At 37.4% G+C, this 18,922-nt stretch overlaps 1 protein-coding gene across 1 annotated transcript in view; it reads right to left on the bottom strand.

Moving 5' to 3' along the window:
* The window catches only part of RP1 (RP1 axonemal microtubule associated), a 233,926-nt gene that overhangs the window by 6,777 nt on the left and 208,227 nt on the right, over nt 1-18,922 (bottom strand). The window contains 10 exon segments of the mRNA XM_042461410.1: nt 1,325-1,403; nt 2,514-2,754; nt 3,085-3,163; nt 6,544-6,619; nt 6,783-6,940; nt 9,384-9,600; nt 10,000-10,178; nt 10,446-10,502; nt 13,272-13,479; nt 18,411-18,559. Of these exon segments, the coding sequence (XP_042317344.1) occupies nt 1,325-1,403; nt 2,514-2,754; nt 3,085-3,163; nt 6,544-6,619; nt 6,783-6,940; nt 9,384-9,600; nt 10,000-10,178; nt 10,446-10,502; nt 13,272-13,479; nt 18,411-18,559 (1,443 nt within the window).

Here is an 18,922-nt window from a genome sequence, read left to right as displayed (position 1 = left end):
CTTTTGCCCAATTAGTTATAGACAGAAAATAGAAGAATAAAATGGAAGGAAACAATGGCAGATTAACTTTTAAATCCTATCTGATAATACAGTTGTGAACAAGTAAATGCTTTTTCAGTTTTACAGCAACCAATATGGAAAATGATGGTTTTCAAAAATATTGTATTAGCCATTTTTCTTAAACACAATGCTCTCAGCAAGCAAATATGGGGGGGGGAGGTCAAAACAGTATATCATAATGACTGATGTTGTTTAAATTGAAGTATACAGCTTGGATATTTGTCAGTATCAGTTAAAGGAAGTTCTCCTACTTAAGAGTAAACTAAACAATTATTTAACTCTTTCCATGCATTCATGTTCTGCAAAAATCAAGCAATACAATTTTAAATCAAAATTAAAAACCCTCCTGGCACTTAACTCATTTCAGAAATCAACATATTTTACGCAGACAGTTTTACTATACTCTATCAAAGTATCATAAACTATAACATTAAACTTGCTCTGATATTAATACTTCATCTAGGTGAAAAATATTTAGACTTGGAGTAGACATGATGGTACAGATCCCTGTGATTGTGTTGTTGTTGTTGACTCTGAATTATGACAACCCTATCACAGAGTTTTTTTGGCAAGATTTATTCCAAAGAAGTTGTCCATTGTCTTCCTTTGAGGCTAAGAAAATATGACTTGCTCAAGATCTCCCAGCAAGTTTCCATAGCTGACCTGGAATTCAACGTCTGGCCTCCCAGAGTCCTAGTCCAACACTCAAATCACTGCAACATGTTGGGTCTTTTGCCAGAATGCATCTCCAGACTTCCATATCAAAGAAAAGGAGACTAAGCTTAAGTCAGTTATGCAAATGATTGTAAAACTTCAGATTTCACAGGAGTTGTTATCCTTCACAGAGAGCTATTTTTAAAAACAAATCTTCACATACTGAGCATGAGCACCATTTCTCATATTATTGATAGGGTTAAAATATGTGACAACATAAAAATTAAAAGTTTTAGTTTTAGTTTATTACGTTTTATAACCTGTCATCCTTCAAAGGAGCTCAAAGCAATATATGTGGTTCTGCCTGCTTTCATCCTCACCATCCTATGAGGTAAGTTAGGCTGAGAGAAAGTGACTAATCAAGGTCATCTTTATGGCTAAACAGGAATTTGAGCCTGGATCTCCTTGGCCCTATTCCAGCACTCCAACCACAATGATATATGGCACCTCAGATCTCCATGTTCTTCAAAACATCGTAACAATGTCATACATAATATAATATCTCTACAAAACACAATAAGAACTTGGAACTGACAGACAATATACTTACCAAATCCTTTCCCATCATGCCCAATTTCAATTTTCTGCAGCCTTCCAACTTTCTTTGTCTTAATTTTGAATGTATCCATCTTTCAAATGAAAAGAGAAAAAAATATTAAAATTTAATAAATTTTAGGGAAATGATATGCTAACTTAGTTCTGTTTTGGACAGGCTTAAATTGAGCTGTGCAGGGGGGGATGAAATCTATGGCATGAACGAACTTTAGAATCAGAAGCTTGTAAAGTTACCATTTTAGAGGATACCTCCCATCTGCCATAGTTACTCTCCATTTTGGCCCTGGGTTTCTGGGAACTATAGTCTAAAAATACCCAAAACTTTTCAGAGCTATGCTTATCATGACAATCATCTCCCTTTTTTAGTAATGTTCTATTTGTTCACCTTTTCAGATCATTACTTAAAACACCAACAGTGGATTTCCAGACTGTTTGAAGGATTCTTGCTAAGTTATTTAGCACCAATAATAATAATAATAATAATAATAATAATAATAATAATTTTTATTTATATTTCCTGCCTCTCCCTGCGGAATCCACAAGAGTCCACACAAACACAAAAAGCTGCCTTTGAAGTCTTTAAGGTAAGTTATTTATCTCTAGTTATTGTCAAATGTTATTCTCATGTGATCTACAATTTGGTTAAAATATCAATTGCCAGTGGGTTGTTTTTTGTTTTTGTTTTTTGTCTTTATTGGGCAACTTTCAGTGGGTTTTTTTTTTTTTTTAGTTTTATTCAGACAATGGGATTTTTCATCAGAATGAGGAATATGACCCAAAGACCATGCTGCAAGTTTTGGATAGCTGTGTAGAACACGATTAGATAGATAGTGTAATTCCTTTCTCATTCATAACCAAAAGGATTCAGTGCTGTATTGTTATTTGCAGTCAGTGCACACCAAAATAAAAGTTCAGTTTATGCTTCCACATAGAGTCTGACTTATGGAAATTACTCTCTTTTAGAGCATTGTGCCATAGCACTTTTTGGTTTGATGATTTTAAGAGCTATACCTCACATTAAGTGGTATCAAACTCAGGTTTGCTTCAGAGTGTACGTTTAGCAGGGAGTTGCAGTCAATCATGAGGAGAAACATTTCCAGGCATGTGCATTTACACACATATTTTAAAATGCAAGGTGGCCATAAGACAAAAAGAGCACATAACACAGAGGCTGTGATGCTCACCTTTCCTCTTTCAAAGGTATCCCGATGATCTAGAGATTTACTTAGTTGAGTTAGTGAAGATGTATCCAAGTTTCCAAACAAAATTATGTGGACATTGGCATCAGTCCCTGCTCCTCTCTTGTCACCTGTGTACACTTTAATGATATACTCAACAAGATCTTCTGGTCCATCTTCCTTCTGAATCCAAGATAAGGGGATTTCTTTTCTAATTTCAGCTTCACTTGCATCCAAAAGGAATGTTCTTTTGATTAAAAAAAAGGCACAGAGTAATGCTTAGAATTCAACATGTTCTCTATTAATAAAAAATAATTGCAGATTGTGTGTATGTTTACTGTCTTATAAGCTAGCCAAAACCAAAAGGTTATTTGAGGAGTTTACAGTAAAATAGAAGCAAGTGAATTAAAAGGGGGGGGGTCATAAAATAAATAACAAAAAACATAGTTAAACATTAAAACAGGAAAAAAATAAAATAAATCCAGTAAGCCTAATGCTACCTCAGAATTTCAAATAGGATATTTGAAAAATATAACTTGTTAGGTCACTGATTCATGTTTGTATAGGTCATACTCACTCATTCACTTCAAATATATAGACGGGATCCTGTTTTGGGTCTTCCTTTAAATGCAGGGCTTTAATTCCCAGGCTGCAGGCTAGAGTAATAAAAAAAATCTCATTTTACACCATGATCACTTTGAATCCATTCAATGAAATTTTATAAAGTTATATTATAAAGTTTATAAAGTTATAAGGTTCATAAATAGACAATATTAGAAGTCTTGCCATGGTAGTTAGTGTCTTTACCATTTTAAATATTGCACCCCCAAAGCATTTTTTTTTTTAAAAAAAAAACATTCCTACATCTGGATGGCAAGAAGATTCTAGGTAAGCAAGGAAGTCCTGAAAGGATGGCTGCTTTGAGATTATTTTCTCTCTTTGATTTTAAGGGAAATGTTAAAGTTTTGGATGGTTTTGGTTCATCAGCATTTGAACTGTCTGCATTTCTGAAGAGCAGAACTGGAGGTGGCAGCCATAAGGAGCAAAGTAGACTTTCACTTCATAAAGCTAACTTGGCATTCACTTAATAAATCAAATGTATACAGAGGAGAGCATAGTCCCTACCAGGAATACAGTACATACAGAGGAAAGATATTCTCTCTCTAGCGTAATCAGAAATAAAATTGCCTCTCCCTGCACAGTTTCATTTTCCCTAAGAGTTCTGTCATCCAAGAATGATTTTGTATCTAATTCCACCGGGAAGAAAAATATAAGAAAAAATATCCCTTCCTTATGTGCTAAATTTATAGTAAGAACATTAGTTCATCCTCCAATTCTACATACCAATAATTTACTAAGAAAAGAAAGATATGTATCTGCATGCTACATACCATGTTAACATCCAGTTCAGCCTTCCCAGAAGCAAAATGGTTAGAACAGAAAAACAACCACAACACTAATGTCCAAGAGCATACCAGCTAGGCAAGTAAGAGCTCATAAATGAATGAAGGTGTCATGAACATACTTCAGTTTAGTATCAGTTTATTACTCTTTCTCTGAATAAGGTACAGGGTTCAGCTCTAAGAACTAAGGGACAGCTTAAACACAATTATGTACAATTTTATTTCATTTGCAAGTTGTCTTTTCTCCAGTGAGACCCAAAGCAGTTTGCAGACAGAATCAATTTTAAAAAATTTCACAATAATAATAATAATAAAATTTATTTATATCCCGCCTCTCTACAAAAGCTATCGGGGCGGCTTACAAAGTTAAAATACACAGTCCAAACTCTCAACCCCCCCCCCCCCCCCCCTTAAAAAAAAATAAAAAGTGTGGAATTAAAACATAAAAACATACTAGTCAGGAAAAGCCTGCCGGAAGAGATCCATCTTTATAGCTTTTTAAAAGCTGTTATAGAGTGGTAATATGACAGATCTCGTCCGGCAGGCCATTCCACAATCTGGGAGCTACAGCTGAAAAGGTCCTCTGGGAGGTCGTGGACAGCCTTGTTTTACAAGGCTGTAACAGATTTTTCCCTGAGGATCTAAGTGCATGGGGAGGATTATATGGAAGGAGGCGGTCCCGAAGATAGGTTGGACCCAAGCTATTTAGGACTTTAAAGGTGATAACCCACACCTTGTACTGGGCCTGGAAACTGATGGGCAGCCAGTGGAGTGATCTTAAGATCAGTGTTATATGGTCTCTTCTGGATGTACCGGAGAACAATTTGGCTGCCATGTTCTGAACTAATTGAAGTTTCCGGACCAAGCACAAGGGTAGCCCCACATAGAGTGCATTACAGAAATCAAGACGTGAGGTTATGTACTACGGTCTCAAGCTCCCTGACTTCCAGGAAAGGGCAGAGCTGGCGTATCAGCCGAAGCTGATAACAGGCACTCCTGACCGTCGGATTCACCTGACTTGCCATGTGAAGTGATGAATCTAGGAGCACCCCTAGACTGCAAACACAGTCCTTTGAGGAGAGTTTGACCCCTTCTAGGACTGGAGGTTGTATCCCGATGCCTGGGTTCGGAGTCAATACCGTAAGTACCTCTGATTTGTCTGGATTCAGCTTCAATTTGTTTTCCCTTATCCAATCCATTACTGCCTTTTACAATAAAAATTGTAAAATAGTATCACCACATAAAAAAGTATAAAATCATTTAAAAGGCATACAAAAGTTTTAAAAGTTAAATAAAACCTCCCAATAAGAAGTTGTCCTGTTTACACATTAAAAGCCTGCTCAAGCAAAAAAGTCTTTGCCTGTTGGCAAAAGGAAAACAGGGAGGGGGAAGCAGCCATTGAGAAGGCTCTCTTATGTCTCACCAAGTGATCCTGTGATGGTGGTGGGACCGAGAGAAAGCCTTCCTCCATAGATCTTACTATTCTGGCATGTTGATATGGGGAAATACAGTCTTTTAGATAGTCTGGACCTAAGCCATATGGAGCATTGATAGATGTGGGTACAAAAAATAGTCATGTTTGCAAAAGTACACATCTTAGTCTTTTTCAGACTGATTTCTTCATGTTATTGAAAAATGCCTGTTATTGCAAAATTATTCAGTTTTCCTCTAGAAACTGAGTGGGCACTGATAAGCACCCATTAAAGGGATCAGCATCAGAGAAATTGATTCTTCAGACTGATTAAGGGCAATGAGTCATAGCTGCAGATTGTAGGATATGAACTTTACAGTGATGTTTGTGGTTCAACATGAAGTTCAGAAACATGTTCCCCAAAATGATTATCATTTATTATTGGAGTGCATGCATTGACTGTGAAAGGTTCAGCCTTTGACATGTTCAGTAAAAAAGGACATTAAGCAGCAGGTGGTCAGAAAGACCTGCTCCTGAGACACTGGAAAACCATAACCAGTCCAGAATGCTGGGCTAGAGGGCCCAACTATTGTACTGGTATAAGATAAATTTCTGTGTTTCCATAGTTAGGCTCAAAAGGGCCAAGGAATGTGACATAACATTCGTATTACATTCCAGGCTTAGTGGATCAGTCTAGTAGTTCATGAGACGAAAAGAGAAGAGAAGAGAAGAGAAGAGAAAGTATAGATCTCTTGCTTAGGTGAACTTTTGTAAACAGTAATGTTGTAGCTTAACTATGCCAAAACTAAGCTTTCATACTATCATTTTGAACCTCAATGCACCTTGTTTAAAGTGCCAATGTTGTCTATAGGACTCACATTCAAATAAATATGTTTAACAGCACAGTATAAAAACCCATCTGGGGAGTTTGATTCTGTACAGATTCTTTCTGAAAATATTTGATGTAATATTTGTCTGAAACAGTACAGACACATTTAATCAGCTGCCATACCTCCAAATAGATGATGATGATGATGATGATGATGATGATGATGATGCTTACTATCTTTATTAATACTCTGTCTTTACCCCAAATCCAGGAGTGAAGGAAAGTTTTGGTTCAATGGGCTGATTTTAATTGAGACAAGCCAATGGATTTAGGCAAGATACTGAAATGTAATTAAGCCAATACTACTTACGCCTCAGTGTAAAATAAACTTACATGACTTGCTTCTGATAAGGAGCATAACTTTTTTCAGTTCTCCCAGATCCACAGCATCTATCTGACCTGTAAATGACTAAAATATCCAATGGTATTAGGGTAATGATAGGCTTATGATATATGTAGTAGGCGGTCTTTTAAAAATATATATTTCTTTTTTATAGTAAATTTGAGACACAAGAGTAAATTTCAAGTGGTCTTCTTCTTCATTGCCCTCACAACAGAAAGGAAAGAATTACCTCATTGTCTTCTCCTTGGTGAGCTATAGATGACAATGTCAATGAAAGTGTTCGATCTTCTGTTTCTCCATTAGTCCCATATATACACAGAGACATATGTACTGAGTTTATTTTGCTCAAATCATCAGTGGAGAATACTTTTATATTATATGTAACCACTGTAAAATAAAACGAGTCAGTCAAGCCCAATACAAAACGTAATTATTCCAAGAAAAGTTTTCACAAAGTGTGTTGTTGTTGTGTGCCCACAAGTTGTTTTCAAATTAGGTTAACTCTGAAGTGAATCTATCATGGGGTTTTCTTGGCGTGATTCATTTAGAGGAATTTGACATTGCCTTCCTCTGAAGCTGAAAACAGAAACCTTGGGAGGTTCAGAAAATGACTGGAAGAGGAGGAAACAAACTACATTTTCTCCCCTTTGGTACTGAAACCCAAACTTGCAAGGGGCCTAAAGCAATTGCACTAACTGAATTATTGATAATCTTCCTTTAACTTACTTTGTTACACATGAGGCATAGTTGTAGGTCAGGACCACAATGTACAAAATGCTCTTCACTATTTTAATTGTTGCAGAAACATTCAGTGGTCTGTCATTAATGTAATACCTCTGTTTGCTGATGAGCAAGCAATATTGAGCCTAATGTTGTTGTTAACTGCCTTCCAGTCTACCTTTACTCATGGCAACCCCATGGATGAGTCACCTCCATGACCCCCTGCCCTCAACTGCTCTGCATACTTCCTGCAGGCCCCTAGCCATAGCCTCCTTGATTGAGTCTATCCATCTAGTGTGCAGTCTGCACTTTTTATCCTACCCTCTACCTTTCCAAGCATTATTGACATTTTCAGTGAGTACTGCCTTGCCATGATGTGGCCAAAATATGACAGCCTCAGATTGGTCATCCTGGCTTCTAGAGGGAACTCCGGGAACTCAGGCTTGTATTGGTCAAGCCTCAGCACTTTTCTCCAGCACCACATTTCAAGTGAGTTTACTTTCTTTCTGTCAGATTTCTTCACTGTCCAATAGCAATAGCAAGTACTTCTCTATACCTCTTATCAGTGAACTAGCACTCCCTAAGCAGTTTTCAATGTGTAAGCTAATTGTCCCCCAACAAGCTGGATACTAATTTTACCGACCTATGGAAGGATGCAAGGCTGAAAGGACTTTGGAGCCCTGCCTGGGATCAAACGCACAATCTTGTGGCTGCAGTACAGGCATTTTACCACTGCGCCACCAGGGCTCACTGTCCAGCTCTCACATCCATACATGGTAATGAGAAATACAGTGGTTTGAACTATCCTTACTAATAGCCGAATACCAGATGTCAATGATTTGATGGGATTAGATTAATTTTAGGTGATTAGGTTCATGGGATCCTAAAACATTCCCAGATATTGCTGTATCACACTATATCTTCATTTCATTGTTGCTTGTATACTGATATATTACCCTTTTTGTAATACAGCGTGCCTGCGCCATACGCGGGCGCGCCATACACGGCCTTGAGCATATGCGCTCAAGCCGCGGGGTGCGCGCGGGGCGGAAGGGGCGGCGCGTCCCATTCAATTGATTGGGCGCGTGTGCCCATTGCGCCCTGCGCGCGCCCGCGCCACCGCGTAGCCGCGCATGAGCCCCATTGTTTCCAATGGGGCTCGAGCATAGGTGGAATTCGCCTTACGCGGCGGGATCCGGAACGGATCCCCTGCGTAAGGGAAGGACGGACTGTATCTGCAGAAGTGAAACACACCTCACTGTGACCCCCTTCTTCCCTTATCACCACTGAGACAAACACCCACATAATTCCTTCACTCCATGCCCTATGTTGAACAAACCCATTCAGATTGTTTCATACAACCTAATTTTTGTCATGAGAAATGACCTTCACATTAGTTTATCTAGAATCCTGTTTCTACTAAACCAAATTGGCTCTTTGGTGTTAGTAATAATACTTTAAATGGCTTCTTGGGAATACAGGTCTTTGCCAACATCTGGACAATGTTTTTGCTGTCTGAAAGAATTGAACACCAGATGGCTGAGTGGCTTACAGAGTTAGGAGTTTGGATATGTTGCAGGGATAAGAGACACAACTGTAAGAGTACAAGGCAAATTCACAAACCAATCATTACGAAGATTTTAAGCTGATTTGGTTCAGTTGACCCAAAGAAACTGAATTAGCCTTAAACCAAGTATTGTGCCTATACTAGGCTGTATGCCAGGTTATTAACATTCAGGGTTTAGACTCACTGATAATACAAAGCTGAAAATACAAATACGTATTTGTATTTAAACATTTTCCGGATATTCATGAAGAAAAATTACATATATTCAAGTGTATACTTGGCATCATTATTAGCTGATTTATATGAAATAATATGCATCTGGTTGATAGTGGAAATCAGTAAAATGCTAAACCCATCAAGCACTCTCACACACAGGCCCACTGCTGTAACTGAAAGAAGTAATGCTTTCTTTAATAAACATGTCCTGAAGCCTTGCCATTTTCTGAAGAACTTAATCAAAGACAATTAAAACACCCTGCTTTGATAAGAATTTGAGTTGTGTTATCAGAAGTGCTCTATGGCCTAATGCTGATTTATACCTACCGGAAAGTGCTTCCCTTAATGGCCACTCAACAGGGAGTTCAATCCATCGGTTTCCATTAAGAAGAGGAAGTGTTTTATTTATATAAAAAGTAAAGGTATCCAAGGTTACTGTGTTCTGCATTTTACAGTGATGAAACAATTGGAATATGCTTTCTCCCAAGTGATGAAATCCCAGCTTCACTTTATAGAGCATTCCTAGATCAAATGGTAAATGCACCTAGAAGGCAAAAAGACAGCAAGCTGATATCTACAATGGTCCCATTGCCTTTAAAGGACATGGTGGAAATATATTTTCTTGAAGATTCAATGCCCCCATATGAGCCTAATATTAGTCGATATAGAGAACAATTGGCCAGTATAGGCTGCTATGGAAATTTCACTGTCAAAGCCCTGTTTTTATTTTTCCCCCCATCTAAATAACTAAAGTTATATACTATGAATATGATGAGCACACATCATTAATATTTTGTATTTGTTGGCAGGCCTCCTCTTCAGCCCAGCCTATTAAAATATAAATAAGTATATTAATGTAACTAATTCATGAAGGAGTACATTAAACTGCTGCTAAGTTTAATTCATATGTTGTATGGCAATGGCAAGAAAGACAATATTTTACATCATATGTTGTTTGGTCCTCAGCTTGTTCCCCTATGTTGTCCTCCAAGGAAAAGGGCCCTGATTTGCCATTATTTCCATAAAATACCACAATTAGTTTAGAAATGTTTTCCCAAGACTTTCTAAATTCTTTTGATGGATCTTCATGACATTCAGTGAAATAAATCTTCCATAGACCATCTGTAGAAATGAAACAAAAGAGCATGATGCAAGGAATGACCCAACAGATTTTTCTTTGGTACACATTAACTAGAGGATACAAAATAATATTGGTCTGAAAAATTATTATAGCTTGTCATATAAATCAAATTATATCTGACTTATCTTATTTCTATTTGAGCAATTTTATAATATTCCCAACAATATCCAAAAATAAAGCAAAATCCTTTTTTTTTAAATAAGACAGTTTTGTCTGGCACAGCTTTGACTGCAATGATAGAAAATTACCTGATTTCATTTGTTGCCTTCGTAACAGTGAAGCAGTAATGCTTTCCCCCTGTATTTCTAATTTAAAAGACAGAAAAAACAAATTAACTTTTTTAAAATAAAAGGGTGCTTTTAAAATAAAAGAGTAGATGTCAATGTGGTGAACACTGATATTTATTATTTATTTTCAAATGTTAAGATTTCTTTTCAAGACTAAGTATTCTTAATATTTTGCTTACAGACTTCAAAATTGGGAAGGATTTCTAAGGGAATCTCCTGTGGGTTTGAAAGAGTTCAGTCAGCATCCTTTCATCCATGCTGGACCACACTAGGCTTGCACCATGATTTTTACTAGGTCAGTATTGAGCTGTTGTCCCATTAAAAGTCTAACAGTACAAAATGACCTGTTTCAGTGAACCAAGACTTGGTTTTCTCTTTGTGCAAAGGGATTTTGTAACATCCTTGTAACTAACTAAAAGCAAGAAGTTGGTAGCCTGAGCTTTCATAGACTTGAGCCTACTTTTTCAGGTGCATGAGGTGGAATGGATGATCCAGGGAAAGATCTATGTAACCAGACTGTGTGAGAGAATGACAATAAAAATGCAAAAGTTTGTGGATATGGAGATGAGATGACAAATTCAGCTTTAATTATGGTCACTGAGGGACAAAGGCAGGAGGAAGGATTTTGCTGAAATCCTAGGAGAGTAGATAATCATATAAACAAGTATTGGAATGTGGTGTAGGAATCAGAAAGGAGTTGTGATGAAAGACTTCACAAGGCTTTGGGGGGGGGGGGTTAGCTAATATTATAATATGCGTAGTGTTCCAGGGAACCATTGTCTCTGTTCAATCCACAATTGATGCGTTGGAGTTTGTGGGTACATGACAATTCTGCTATTTCTCTTTCCAATCTTTCTTTGTAGGAGCCCTGGTGGTGCAGTGGTTAAATGCCTGTACTGCAGGCACTCACTCACAAACCACAAGGTTTTGAGTTCAACACTAGCCAGGGGCACAGGGTTGACTTAACCTTACATCCTTCCATACCTCACTAAAATGAGTACCCAGCTTGTTGGGGGCAATTAGCTTACACATTTTAAACTACTTAGGGAGTGCTTAAGTGTACCGATAAGTGGTATAGAAATGTACTTGCTATTGCTAGTTGTTTTTTGTTTTTGTTTTTTGTTGTTCAAGGACCACTGTTCTGAAGTCCAAGATGGAATGCCCTTTACATACTGATTTCCCAGACTAAGGCTTTCTTGTTGTAACAGAAATGTGCAAGTGGGTCTTGGGCTGAAAATAATTTAAATGTAGCCATTTATTTTTGTACAGTGACAACATGGGCTATTATCAGTCTATATCTGAAGGCCATCCCATTAAATTTTGCTTTTTGAGGAGAAGAACAGGCACATGCTTCACCTACACCAGTGATGTCCAAACTCTGGCCCTCCAGGTGTTTTGGGCTTCAGTCCCCAGAAGTCTCAAACATCTTGGCCAATGATTTGGGATTCTGGGAGCTCAAGTTCATAACACCTGGAGAGCCAGAGTTTGGACATCACTGACCTACACATACTGAATGCACTGGCAAATGAAAACTGCTGATGGGATAGCTATATTAGGTTTGCCAGAGTAAAAACTATGAACCTTTAATGGTTATGTAGAATGAAAAAGAGAATTTTAGCAGCTGTTCCTTGTCATGCAAGCAGGTAACAAGCAACACTGACAGAAATGTTATCTTCTTTATAAACATTAAGCATACTCCAGTTTTCACTCTGATAACTCTGAATAGTAGCCTCCACATTACTAGAAGACAACCAGCTAGGTAGAATTCCTACGTGAAATAACAGAAAGGGCTTTGTACCTTTAACCATTGTGTAGAATAGGGAATTACAACTGTTGCTTGCATGTCCGGCATTCCCTGCTGAAATTCCCTGTTCCTCACAACTATTAAAGGTATGGGAGCCCTTTCCCTAATTTTATCAGGCAACCCTACTAGCTTAGGGAGTGTAGGGCAGATTGTCAGAAGCAGTCATTGGGATATTTGTTGCAATAACTGATGTCTCATTCTGACTAACAGTTGGGCTGGTCCTGCTTCCACAAGTTTTTCAGTACAAGGATTGGTATATAAGGCTATCTGATTTCTACTCTCAGGTAAACCAAAAGAGGTTATTTGGAGAAATATCAGTGAGAAAATGTGTTTTCCTAGAGCTCTTCAAGGAAACTTGGAAAAACTAAAATCAGTTGCAGATGGGAGGAATTTCATCCATCACTAAGAAACCATGGCTTGTCATCATTTCATATAATGACCCTTTTCTTCCACTAATTGGAATGTTTACCAACTAGGGATGGAAACAATATTAAAAAATGGTTGAAAAACAGGTTCAAATATGTCAGGAAATCCTGGACAGAAAAATTCTGGACTAATGAGAATCTTTGTAGTTCAGGACTTATTCTCTACAAAAATTTGCATCTGGTGGACAAATATTTACTGTGCAGAAATTGCTGTTTCCTGTGCAGAAAATGAGTTTTCTGTGCAACTCAACCATGTGTAAATTTTGTGCAGAATAAGTCCAGAATTATGGATGGTCTTCAAAATCAGCAGTTTTCAAACACTTTCTCACAGTAGGAATAAAATGGTTAAAATTATGAATTGTTTTCTCCAAAGAGAGAAAAAGTGAAAAAAAATTATATTGTATCACCAAAAGGCCACTACAGCAACTGAACAAATGGTTGGGATGGCATAGCATGTCTTCTATTGCAACAGGCTTATACTAAATAAAAAAGGTGTTATAATTTTGGAATTCTGGAGGATATTTGTGGCAAGTAAATAATGTCTCAAATAATACTGACCTGTAACATTCAGAGTTACTGAAGCCCATCTTTTCCTATCAGTTCTGTCTTTTAGCCATGTTTGAGCCATAAACAGTATCTCTCTTCCTGTAAAGTCTGACTCCTTTACAATAATCTTCTCAAGGAACCAATCAGAGCCTTTTCCTTTTTCTACAACAAGCTCATGCAGAGTGCCAATGTCTACTGCTTCTACATGAAAAATATCCACCTGGCGAAATAAGAATCGACTTAATAAACTTAATAAACTGAATAGTTAGTCTAAAAACATCATCATATGGCACAATCAAACATCTAAAATGCAACATGAGAAATCAATTCAATAGTATTCTTTTATTATTTAATTAATGATTAATTTTGAAAAAAATGACTATTTTATTATTAGCAGACATTAATGAGGTGGCGTGAGAAACCCAAATCATATGAAAATCAAAACCAAATTGCATTACATGGACTTCTATACCTAATTAATTGGTATGTGTAATTGAAACACACTCTCTCTCACCATGTATATACTTTTGCATGTAAGGCTCACACATGAATAAAGGAGAACAAAAACATACATAGGGTCTAAACCGTATGCAAGAAAACACTGCACTTCTCAAATTCTGTTGGATGTTCCAGTTCTGCCAACCATCGCATATGAATGGACTACAGTTTGTGTTACAGAACAAGATGGATTGTACAAGCTTTTTATGCAACACTTATTCTTTGGGATTCTGGGACAAAACCAGGACAAAATGTAGGACAAAATTTAGCCCAAAATGTAGGACATTTAAGGTCCTCCATGTTTCCTACATTTTGGGCTAAAATGTCAAGTACTTTCTTAACAGTCTGTATTTTTTGCTCATTTCCCATAGTCCCCATTTTCAGTTTTCAATACTTATACTAGAGTCTAATTTAACCAGGCTTATTTTTTCCCCAATCTCCTCCACCCCCCAAACACCACTTTGAAATCTATGGATTCCAGATTGTGGCCTGATTATGCTTACCTTTCTCTTGGAGCTACTTCACTGCTAAAAATAAAATTACTGAGAGGTTGCCTGGTAAAGTTACCTCTTTAAATTCAAAACTGGGACAACTATGAATAGAAGTAACTATAAAAAAGACCCCATACAGGCTGAGTTCCCTTTCAACCAGTTCTCTGTTTTGCACTGTAAACCCATCCAGTCTAAACAAAGGCACTCGACACAATCACCGATGATGCATGCACAGCATGGTGATGTTTGGATGCTGTGCCACGCCTGTGTCATCATGGCAGCCCCCATGTGGATGGAGCTATGCCATTATGGCACCAGCGATGTGCGGTAGGGCTCAGGAACGTGTGGACTCTCCGCACTTCTGAGACCTACAATTGGCCCCAGAGTGCCGCTTTCTGGCCTTTATACCAACGTGTTTCCTTCCGCATATTCTGACATTTTAAAGCATACATCACAAAATCAGGAGGTTGCCTGATCCATTAGGAAGCACCACTGTTGGCTCTGCTCCATAATGGGCCATGGCCAGCAAAATTCAATACTGTACATTGAGGTGTGCTTCTAACTTCTTCATGCAGCCATATTACAGAAAAATTAAGAAAACAAAAACAGTAAAATTTACGGATTTGTTTAAAAACCTCAAACCATATGCCCCAATTGGATACTTTAGAAATCTTATAGGACTAGAATATTTATGGAGATGTTACTTCTCAATTTTGCTAAATTCAAAACATAACTCATAAATATTTAAACATACAAATGATGGTGCTCAGCCAGGCAAGGCAGGACTGCACACAAAAAATCCAATTTTCTTCACCTCCTGAAAATACATTACGTATTTCAAATGTTCTGATATATTCCTACTCCATTAATCTGCTGTTTATAACAAGCCTGGGCATCTGTATAAAGCTAATGCCATACTTTGACTTGATATTCAACAGAAATTCAGTTTCATTGAGTGGCAACTACTACAGACTCCAGGGGAAAATATTGCTAGGCAAAGCACATTTCCAAATGTCACAATACATTTTAAGGTGAAATATGCAAATTTCATGTCCATGATATTTTAAAAGTCCACATTCCACTGGATTTCTGGCTGCAGAGAACGAAATGGAAGGGGTCAAGGAAGAAGTCTGCTTCTTTAGTAAGAATCATACTGTATTGTATTTTTTTAATATAGTTTAAAAATGTTTATAGAACAAAGAAAGCATAAAAAAGTGATGGGGGAACCTGTGGCTCTCAAGAGCTTCTAGCTAGACTATAACCCCTATAGCCATAGCTAGCATAGCAAATGATGAAGTATGATAGGAAAACCCTTTAAGAGACAACACTTTCTGGCTTTTTGTTACTATACAGTGCGATATTAACTGATGAAACATTTTGTTTGAAACAAATGCGTTTAGGGTTTGTGGCAGCAACAAGAATAGAATAAACAGAAGGTGTAATTTTCTAGTGGAATTCGATCAGCAGTTTCAGCATGCTTGTGAATTGATATGTAGATACAACTCTAGGCTACAAGACACAGAACCATAAAAAAAGAAAAGAAACCACATCCCACAATTTGAAGTTAACTCACCACATCTTGGGACATGTCTTCTTGGTGATTATTTTTGTTTGTTGTGTACACACCAACAAGGAAAATGAACGTGCACACAGATTTTGAATCACATTGTACAATTCTATTTTTCTTTGTGTTAAAAAGTAAAATCCCTATTTATTTATTTTTAGGCTAGATCCTGTTGCAAAAATCAATATAGGAGAAGGACTTTTGTTTGCAACATTCTTTGCCCCTCTTCACTATCTGTCCAGAGTGACACGTGGCTGTGAGGAGCAAACACAATATCCAAGATAGAAAAGAACAGGGAAGGGAGAAGAAGTCTGTGGAATTCTCCATCATGATACAACAAGCACATAGGAAAAGAGTTGTAATGTGTGTGTGTGAGAGAGGGGGGGGACAGATGGCAAGATGAGTGTTAGAGGCAAATGAGAGTCTAGTGAGGCAGTGGTGGGAATGAAGGTGGAAGGAGAGAAAGACAGACTGGAGGAGAAAGACCACTATGGCTAGTCCTTCAAAGCCCTTTCCTCCAATGATCCCTTTGGAAGCCAAGCACTGGAGTAACAGGCTGCTTGGAACTGCAACCTGTTCTCCTGACAACAAGGACAATGACTTTGCTTTACTTCCTTTGCAGCTACTGCATAACCCAGAGCAAAATCTCTTTGCTATCATAGCAATAGCATTTACATTCCTATACTGCTTTATAGTGAACTCAGTATTCTCTAAGCAGTTTACAATCTATAAGCCAATTGCCCCGCAACAAGCTGGGTACTCATTTTACCAACCTACGAAAGGATGGATGGCTGAGTCAGCCTTGGAGCTCTGGGATTTAACTCAGAACACTGAGCTTTATCACACTAGTGAGATCCCGTGAGAAAATGGGAATTAAACAAGAGTTAAGTTAAATTCGAATTTAATCAGAACTTACAAATTAGGAAAGTTTATCACACTAATTGATGCTAAAACAAAATAACACGAAGTTAATCCACAGTTAAAGTGGAGGAAACCAGCAGCTTTTAAAATTCAGTTTGTTCCACATTTAAAAAGCTGCTGGTTTCCTCCACTTTAACTGTGGATTAACTTTGTGTTATTTCATGTTAACTGTGATGTCATGTGATAAACTTTGGGAATTTCCAGGTTATCTTCGTGTTATATTGCATTTAACTCTTGTTTTCCTATGGGATCTTGCTAGTGTGATAAACTGCATTGTGGCTGCAGTACCGGCATTTAACCACTGCATCATCAGGGCTCCTCATTATTAATATCATACTATTACACCAACGAACAGCCATAAACTCTGTGTGTATGAGTGCACATATGAGTTCTGTGTTGGGGTGAAGTAGTGAGACCATTCCAATCTACTAGTCAAAGTCTATTGGGACACTAATGTAGTCATGATATGTAACCAGAAAGGAAAAATCACTTGTAGCATGGACTTGGCAAAGAGGTTTATCACCCTAAAGGATTTACTTGAATTAAGAGCCTTCAGGAGGTAATGATCCACAAGTATATTTTGAGAAATGCTAACACGGAGACAAAAGGAAGCTATTGATGATGGTAATTACATTGTAGAAAATCCTATTAGCTTGCTACTGATTTACATTTCATCTACATGTTAGGTATTTGTCAAGCAAGCTACTTTGTATGGAGACTGCATCTTTCACAAGAATAAAGGAGATGAGATGGAAAGAGATGAAAACAAATGTCAATGCAATAATGAAAACAATATATTAATACAATTTAGGACTGTGGTACAATTATCAAGGAGCAACCTCCCTTACATCGTTTAATTGGGAAAAGTAACTGCTTCACAGAATTCTGTTCATTTCATTATCCTTTGCACTTTAATCCCTAAATATGTTATTTCTGCACATAGCAATTTAAGTTTTGCTGCAATTGCACCTAATCTCTCTGTAGTAAACAGCAAACTTGTCTTTTACAGAACATCCAATAACTTCACATATAGTCACAGGAAATCTTCAATAGCTTGATTTACAACAAAATACAGTGCATGGGAGAATACCATCAACATTAGAAATCATAACAAGTTTGGGCAAATTTATTATTTCTAAAATAAAACTGGTAGTACTGATCAGTTGCCTGCTTGAAGTAAACTACTGCCTCATTTATTACAAAATTATTTTATATTATTTAAAGATAATTAAACTTGAATTGCAACTCTAAGCAGAATAGCCTGGTAGTAAATCCTCCTATACAATGAGATCTACTCCTGGGTAAATATTTGCGGGATTGCACAGTTCGCTATAATTACCACAAAACTTAATGGTACTGAAAGTCTAGAAGGTCATTAGTATTTAATGGTATAGTAGTCAATTGACTGATAAAAACCCCAAATGGAACTGAACAATGAAGGTATCTATTTTATTTGTTTTATTTCAAGGATTTATATCCCACCTTTCTCTGACAATGGGATTCAGTGAACATGATTAAATGTTTAATGCTCATATTTTCATTAAATGCTATGCACTGTTGTCTAAAATGAACTGACATTTTAACCAAATACATAGTGGACAACATTATTATATATGTATGTGATGCAACAGATTGCTAAGTGATAAAAGGTGCAAACTGGCATTCCTGACAACTTACCTTCCCCTTGGCAAAACTGTCTTTCTCATTCCTTGGCAATTTCCTCCTGCCAGTGTCTCCTATTGATCCTTTCAAAGTGATATACACATCTGAGTCTGTTCCTGACTCCAAGGATGAGTCCGTTGAGATGTACAGAACATACTGTTTAACTAAAGAAATATAAAGAGATACTAAATCTCAATCAGTAATCATATATAATTAGAGCAGAATACCACTTTCATTACTAGACCATTCTTAGTCTGTGCATATATTTCATCTAGTCCAACTCCTCACCATCACTGTAGGAGATGATCACACCATTCCTGACATATGGCTATCCAAATTCATCTTAAATACTTTGAATGACACACCACCTTCAAAGGTATTCTACACTACTAACAACTCTTAAATAAACTGCCTGAACAGACCAACAAGATTGCATGCAGCATGTTCCGACTCCACCTGATGCCGGTGTCATGCTGCACATCCAACCAGATGGTGGGCAACATCACACCATTTCTTTGGAGTAGCAT

The sequence above is a fragment of the Sceloporus undulatus genome, chromosome 4, assembly GCF_019175285.1.
Source record: "Sceloporus undulatus isolate JIND9_A2432 ecotype Alabama chromosome 4, SceUnd_v1.1, whole genome shotgun sequence".
Lineage (NCBI taxonomy): Eukaryota > Metazoa > Chordata > Lepidosauria > Squamata > Phrynosomatidae > Sceloporus > Sceloporus undulatus.
Note: the sequence above shows the minus strand (reverse complement) of the source record. Positions and strands in the feature narration are given on the sequence as shown.